This window comes from Carex rostrata, chromosome 17 (assembly GCF_964058835.1).
Source record: "Carex rostrata chromosome 17, lpCarRost1.2, whole genome shotgun sequence".
NCBI lineage: Eukaryota > Viridiplantae > Streptophyta > Magnoliopsida > Poales > Cyperaceae > Carex > Carex rostrata.
Window position 1 is genome coordinate 6,055,920 of NC_135934.1, and position 8,779 is coordinate 6,064,698.

Sequence of the window (8,779 nt, forward strand, 5' to 3'; positions counted from 1 at the left end):
TAAATTCAAATTCCAACTTTTGGTGCATTGGAACCCTCCTCGAACTTATGATAGTTTAGTTTTGAGGCGATGGAGGCAAGCATGGACTTCTCTGAACTCTTTCCTTGCCGCTTCCAGTGCTTCACCTTCCCAAACCCAAACCCAAACCCAAACCCAAACCCAAACCCGCCAAATCACTACTCTGATCCGCTTCGCATCGCTGTGCTCGATTCACCTGTCTCCCCTCCCCAATTGCAGCCTCCCCAGTCTCAGACCGCTGTCATGCTGGTCCCACCTGGCCGTGAGCACGACTGGATTTTCTCCACCGAGGCCGGACACCTCCAGTTGCTCCTCTCCTCATCATCCCCTCCATTCTACCGTCTTGTCCTTATCGGTTCCTCCCTTGCTCCTTTCCCAAAACCTATACCCGCTTAAGTCCCCTACCCGATAAGGATCCTGATCCAATTCAGGATTCTCTCGTTCCTCTTCTACTTGCTCTTTCCCCCAAATCGGCATTTGATCATGGCTACATACCTCAAGTGCCATTTCTCTCCTTTGAGGATGATGCTCTCCACATGTTGCCTGTGGAGGTGCTTGAAGGACCTTCTGTTGGAGAGATGATTATAGAGGATGTTGTTATTCAACAGTTTAATTCCTGTGAGATTCGCCGAAGGCTTCGATTCAAAAGGATGCCTTATTTAATTCAGACCCAACTTCGCCTGATACCTGATTTGGTTGTTTCTTCTTGTTCTACTTCTGATTTGTTGGCAGTGTTGAAATCCAGGTCATTTCAGGTCGAGCTCGGGTCGTTGGTGCAGCCTTATCTCGCACCAATGGTTGCTGGTCTCTCTCTCATTACCAATGTAGTAGACGAGAAAGTTGTGTGTGAGATCATGCCAAGTTGTCTCTGTGTTGGAGTCGGTGGTGGTGCTTTGCTGATGTGCTGGAGGACCCGATTGGGATTTGATGTACATGGACTGGAGACTGATTCGTTGGTGCTAGAAGTAGCTAAAAAGCATTTTGGATTGGTTGGAGATGAGTTCCTTCATATCAACATTGGTGATGGTATTAAAACAATCAAAAGATATGCACCGGAGAAAGGAAGCGGCAACACAAGCCTGGAGGAACCTCCTTCAAGTTATGATGCAATTATGGTTGATTTGGACTCTGGAGATGTGATTAGCGGGGTGAGTGCACCTCCATTGGAATTTATTGAGAAAGATATTCTTCTAGCTGTGAAATCAATCCTATGTAAGAACGGTGTTTTAGTAATGAATGTGATTCCTCCTTTAGACAGTGGACCCTTTTATAGGCACTTGGTCGGTGTCCTTAGTGACGTGTTTATAGAGCTGTACAAAATAGATGTTGAGGATAATGAAAATTTTGTAATTGTTGCTACAAGATCAGAGGTTCAAACTCTTCCCAGAGAGAGTGGGAAGCAATTTCTTAGAAAGTTGGAGGAGATTATTGGCCAACAATTGATTTCTAGCATAACAAAGATTAGCAGTGATGGAGCTTAAAGATGGTACAGCTCTGAAGAATGCAATTGCCTTGTATAATTGACTTCTCATTTATTTATAAATAAAAAAATTGACTTCTATCTTCTATTGGGTGCATCTAGAATTGACGTTTTATAAGTTAGTCACCATCTAATTGGTATAAATAAGATGAAATTGGATGCACAGGAAATAAATTATCTTTCAAGTTGGTGAGATGCAATCTGTGATGTTGAGATTTTAATTTGAGATGCATAGGTCATAGGTGTAATACATTCACTTATTTGATAGTGCAGTTTTGGGTTAACAAGTAGGAAATAAATCTGCTGTGATTCTTCGGGGATCGCAGGACCCTGTTATTCCAATTCTAACTTTTCATTTTTTGAAATGCACAAATCTTAACAATACTTACTATTTATGCACGAATCTCTAGACAGATAAATGGATGGATTTGGAATAACAGGGTCCTGCGATCCCCGAAGAATCACAGCAGATTTATTTCCTAACTAGAAGCAGAGATAATGTGTCAGAGCAAAACTGTTGTATATTGAATTCGACTGAGAGACGTCTCGCAAAAAAGGCAACACCACTTGCAATCATAACTCGGGTTTAATCAATGAAGATAATGAACAAGGAAATCACACCGCTTCCATTATCTATTAAAAAAAATGTCAAATTTCATATATTTTTTTTAAAACCATATGCATGCTATTTGGTGACCTTTGTCAACCCAGATTATAATATATAAGAAATATTATTTTTTAGTCTATTTTAAATCATCATAAACAAACGCAAATAGGATGAATAACCAAATCGAGGGGTCTTTTTGTACATTTATATTAGGTACATTTCTGTTATCATATATTTTATTAGGCACATTTCTGTTGTAATATACTCGAACGAGTATATTAGCAAAATAATTCAAAGTGCCTGACTAACTGGCGCAAATTGGTGCAAAAAAGAAAAGAAAATTGGATCAGATTTATGTTGGATTAAATATGAGATAATGGGGATTAATATACGTCACAATATTTGAGAAAAATGATCACTTAATATACATCCCAAATTTAAGAAAAACTGTCACTTATTAGCTTTTACAATGGTGCCAAATAATTGTGCTTCTCTACCCAATTATTGTTTAATTGTTTGTTGACATTCGGCAATATTAAGAGTATAAAACAATTGAGCAATTGAAAATAAGATATTAGAGAAAATCAAACCATTATTCTCCAAAAATATTGATTTTATTTTATCTGATTCTCAATTTCAAAACCCAACCTTGGACTACAAAATAAAATAAAATGAAGATAAACAAAAAGACATTTGAATTTCATCAAACTTAGTGAAGATAAGATATTGGAGAAAACTAAACTCCTAACAATATTGATTATTATATACTTTAACGAGTTTAGTTTCCTACAACTCTTATATTCACTCCCTGATTTATTAATTAGTATTTCTGTCAAGGTTAAGGTATTTGTATGGTTCTTTCTTATATAGAGGCCCAGGTCTTGAAATAGAAAAGTTGTGATATGTTACTTTTCCAGTGAAGATGCCCAAGTACCAAGACAAAGAAGAAGCATGAGTTCTCTATGAGTAAAGGAAAATGAATCCATATTATGATTTATGTGGCAAGTATCACATGACCTTCATTCAATATTCATTGTTATTACTTATTTTTGTTTGATAATTGCACCTACATCTACCAACATCCTGATTTTTTTTTTAACCATCCCAGCAGAGTTTCCTATTAGGGGTGTCAACAGGTACGGTACGGATCAGGTGGAGGCATTTTCATACCTGTATCTGTAATAATAACGAAAAAAAATCTCTATCCTTACCCATCTTTTCAAATACGGTACGGGTCGGGTAAACGGATAAAAAAAGTGTCATTGACATCTTAATTTGTGCTTTCGATAAAATATTTTTCAAAATAAGAAAAAAATAATAATGAATACAACTAATTTGTATTATGAAAATTTAATAAAATACAAAACTTTACATGTATCATCTTTATACAAAATCTATATTTATATATATAATTTTATTTTTAAAAATTATCTTATACGATAATGGGTAAGATAAAGAAAAAATTATTACTCTTACCCGTACCCGATAAGCTAAAGAAAACAAATATTTCCCGTACTCGTGTTTTCGGATACAATACAGGTCGGATAAACAAATAAAAGGGTGCCATTGACACCCCTATTTGCTATATATTACTCCAAAAATCTTTACACACTGACACACACCCATAACCACATACAAAATATTGGATGTTTACACTCTTACAGATTTAATATTTGTGATTTCTTATATTAATAAATTAATTTACACAATGATTTCTATTTGGTAAGCCATATTCGTGTTCGGCAACCCTTCCTTAAGGGTCCTTAAGCTTCCTTAAGACCTTAATTCGTCTAAAATTGACCGAACAGCAGCTCCTTACGGTGGATTAAGCACACCTCCTTAGACTACAGTCTTAATCCAATCCTCCCCCCTCCTTAGCGTTTTGCCCTCCTTAGGAGTCTCCTTAGAGCAATTTTGGACTCTTTTTGGACCATCATATCCCTAGTTCGTACAGCTCCTTAAGGAGCAACTTCTTTTTTTATTATTTTCTACTCTTTCTTCCTCAAACGATGGCACGGTGTTCTAGACACTACAATATAAACATTTTTCTATCTCTACTCAAAATTGTTGGTTCTCAAGTAACAATCTCGTAAATCTAGCACTATCGATAGTTTCGTCCCGCCAAGCTCTTTCTATAGACACCCAACTTGATGGGTATTCTCCTACTCTTCGCGAACTCTTTCATAAAATCTCTCGAAGGTTTTTCTATTTAACAATGAAAATATTTTTTTCTCATAAAAATAACTTTGCATCATCTCTTTTCAGTTAGTTTGAGAATCTTCCGTAAGAAAGAACTTTTGTCGCATCTAGCACTGCCGCACTGGCTTTTCCTTCTCTATATTTTTCTTTGCATAGGAATGAATGTCGACCATGAACAGAGGAGAGAGGAATGAGCATGACTAGATAAAAAAAGAAAATTTCGCAACTGGTGTGATTTGATTTTCGCTTGGCATAGTGAAGTTTGTCAAAAAATCTCTGAGGAATATCAATGTCTCCTGTTAAAATTCATTTTTAACTATAATAAAATATATTTGTTGACCACTGTCGTCTTGACCTTCAAAATAAAATACTAATTGTTTTCCCTAATTTAGTTAATCAATAACTTTAGGCAAGTTTAATTTTTATAGTTAGTGGTAATAACTTTGTTGGAGAGGATAATTACATTAAATCACAAAAAGTACAAAGGGCATTTAGGTCATTACATACTTCAACACATATTTTACCCATATTAAATTTTCATTCTTAATCTTTCTACCTAACCGAACAAGTTCTCCTCAGGATAGATTAAATTCTTAATCCATCATTCCTCCTTAAGGCCTGCCGAACACACATGTGTGTTGTTGTATTTTTGGTGGAAGGTCAGTGATCCTATAGTATTTTTCTTCTTTGTTCTAATAGCATTAGCTAAGAGCGTTCTTTAATTATAAAAAAATAATAGTATTGATAATATTTTACCGGGCATGCACTGCATATAATAAACTAAGAGGAGGGTTCAAATGCTTCCATTTTTTGTGCCTCCATCATGCCTCCATTTTTTAAAACTTTAATAACTCAAAATTTAAAACTTAAAAGTCAAAATAAAACCGTTAGATATGATCTATGTTATTTTCTCTATGTGCTCATAAAAAATTATCACATTTCAATTTTGTTTTTATGTGAATCAATAAGTTCAAAAATCAACGTCTAGAAATCATCCAAATTAGTGCATTTTTTACAAGCTCTTGATGACAATCAAAATAAAATTGAAATGTCATAATTTTTTACATGTGCATAGATAAAATGATGTATATCATATCTAATGGTTTTATTTTGATTTTTAAGTTTTAAATTTTGAATTATTAAAGTTTTAAAAAATGGAGACATGGTAGAGGCACAAAAAATGAAGGCATTTGAATCCTCCTCATAAACTAATATTGATTTCTAATAGGACCGTTTGGATTTATTTAAAACAAATTTAGCAAGGTCCTTTTATGGGATGAGATGTTAAGGGAAAACGTACGACTATATATTCAGTGTGATCAATATAACAAACACAATTCTATGCATCTTATCAAAAAGAGTAGGCGAAATTGGGTCTCTAATAAGTGACAAATGAATTATTCGGGTTCAGTTCGGCGAGGTCAAAAATTTGTGATTCCGGTATAATTTGGGAATGATTCAGAATTATCCGAATCAGAGATCTCTGATATCTCCATATTATATCTAAATTACGGCCCTGATTTACACTGAAACCTGTGCTTTAAAGCCTATAAATGTGGACTTTTTACTTGTATTTCGATGAAATGTGGTACTGCTATGCTTTGTTTGGTATTTTGCAGGAGAAAAGGCGAAAAACTGGATCTGACTACTTTTCATACGGCCCGTATGACATTCTGTACTGACCGTACAAGATCTGCCCAACCACACAGAAGGTTCCATAACAGAGGCACAAAGTCTCCAAGACAAAGCACAGGCATACGGCCCGTACACATATTCATACGGGCCGTACGACGCTAATTCGAAAAATCTAGCTGGAATCTAAAATGAGCATAATTTAAGAGGGCCGAAAAGGAAGCCTTTGGAGGCGTGATCTGGGGCATTAAATGAGATATTCCACACCAGGAAATGAGGGGGAGATCATTCTGCATCAAGGGGGAGATCATTCTGCATCATGGGGGGATCAACCTAGGGTTTGGGAGCGAGGGCTTGGCTTGGAGAGCAAGTAGAGAGGAGGAAAACGAGAGTTTTGCGACGGATCTTCTTCCTTCCTCGAGTTTTGCCATGAGCTCCCTTATCATTATCTTTACTTGTTTTATTTGCTTTCTTTTCTTTTAGTTTCCAAGGCTAAGATGTAGTTTCTAGTTTGGTTTTGTTTGTATGCTACTTGGATTTTGTGTTGAATGCTTTGTTTTTACCTTGTTGTGTAGTATTTTGATTGCTTTATTTGTGCTTGCTTGAATCGATTAGTCATCTCGTTAGATGAATGCGCACATCTAAGTGTTAGGAGCCAAGTCTATGACATTTAATCCAACCGAATAAAGTATATGAAGTAGGGTGAAACCAAGGAGTACCCGAAAGATGAAACTTTCCTTGAGGCGAAAGTCCTTGGATACTTTTAGTAAACCGACAAGTAACTTAGATAAATTAGGCCAAAATGCGAAAATTGAGGTTTAACGCATCTAAGAGGGAAGTATTTGAGTCCGGTAATCGGGTACTAGGCCAAAATGCGAAAGTTGAGATTAGGTATCTAGATCTGGTCGATAGAAACCCTAGACATTAGTATCAACACAGAAAGCAGTAGCTGCAACATCAACTTGGGGTCCGATACGGACCGTACGGGAATCTGTACGGGCCGTATGCCTCGGAGCTGAACAGAAATGAAATATGAACCCTGGAAACGACTTTTTATTCTTATTAAACAAAACCCCAAAAATATTTATTGTTTTGAATATTATTATTTATCTTTTTAAAACACCAAAATCACATTTTCAACTTCTAGAGTTTATTTAATTTAAGTAAAGTCCAATTAAGTTTCAACCATCCCTGTGGATCGATACCTGATAATACTATGCGATTAGGATTGTACACTTGCAATCTGAGTCGAAAGTGTAATCAAAGTTAAAAGGTACAGCTTGCTGTACTGAAACTTTATGCATACTTTTGTGTGAACAATCTCAGTCCTGCAAGAGAGAAAAAAAATCGCAAACAATTCGTATAATTCGCGAATAATTCGGGTTTAATTTGATCAAAATTTGGTCAACCGAATAATTCAGCGTTCGGTTTGATATTACCAAACAAACGAATTATCAGATTTAATTCATGAATAATTCGCGAATCTTGTGACTATGCTAATAACTAGTCTCTACCATAAAGATTGTTAATTAGAAATGTTCCCATCAATTCTTCAATATATATAAAACTGACATTTGAGAAATTTCAGAAATGACTATTATACCCCCTTCTCATTCTCCTCTCTATCTTATAATTCCTTTATTCTTCTCTTTAACTTCTGTGCATATAAGAACTATAATATTTGAGGTAATCTAATTTCTTTCCGGTCATGATGTTGGCTTGCCTTGTGCTATCTTAACAAAATTATAAGAATATTGTATATATTAAAGATAACCAGTCACTTTTGTGTTTAGCAACTCTGTAATATATTCAAAATTTCAATTTCAATTTGAATTTGGATCGTTCTTTCTAAATTAGTACCATTTTTAAAACAATTTCTTATATTTTCAATTTATTCAAATTGGTTCGAATTTGTTTGGATAAGTTTAGAGGATCCCCACCCGTTTTGGACTTGGTCTTGAACTCGCAATTAAGAAACTCAGATCCAAGATTATTAGAAGTTTAAAACGAAGGGCTGAAATCGATTGCCAAAAAATTGAAGGCTCAGATTTTCTTGAGTTCGAACGAAGCATAAGGCCTGTATCTGCTACACTAAGCTCATTCGAATTCATGCTGAACTCGACCTGTATCTGCTACACTAAGCTCACTGACATGAATTCGTTTTGAATTTGTGCAAGAAGTTGAAAAATAAAAGAAATTCATTTTCAATGATAGTGAATAGTTGGATTCAATATACATCACAAGTTCACAACATTTGATAAAATGACACAATATTTAAAAAAAAAAAATCACTTAGCTTTTCTGATGGTGTCAAATAATTGTGATGGCATTTGCCAATACGAAGAGCGTAGAGCAATTGAAAATAAGATATCAGAGAAAATCAAACCATTATTCTTCAAATATAATGATTTGATTTTATCTGATTCTCAACTTCAAAACTCAATCTTGCATACAAAAATAAAAAAATAGAAATAATAAAGTAAATAGACATTTGAATTCCACCAAGCTTAGTGAAAATAAGATATTGGAGAAAACTAAACTCCTAGTAATATTATCATATACTTGAACGAGTTTAGTTTCCTACAATCCTTACATTCACTGCTAGACTTTATTAATTAGTATATCTATCAATGTTTAGATATTTGTATGGTTCTTATTTATAGATGCCCTGGTCCTGAAATGATAAAAATGTGATATGTTTACTTTTTCATTGAAGATCAAAAGTACCAAGGCAAAAGAAACATGATTTTACCTGAAATCTCTAATCAGATAAAGAAATTGAGATATGTTACTTTTTCAGTAAAAATCAAAAGTATATCTATGAACTGAGTGAAGGTAAGAAA

At 34.7% G+C, this 8,779-nt stretch overlaps 1 protein-coding gene across 1 annotated transcript; it reads left to right on the top strand.

Moving 5' to 3' along the window:
• Positions 1–1,751, top strand: LOC144568452 (uncharacterized). The gene is given in 2 exon segments (XM_078318807.1): positions 1–426; positions 429–1,751. Coding segments are annotated over 2 exon segments (1,428 nt in total). The 5' UTR covers positions 1–69; the 3' UTR covers positions 1,500–1,751.
• Positions 1,752–8,779: the final 7,028 nt, after the last annotated feature.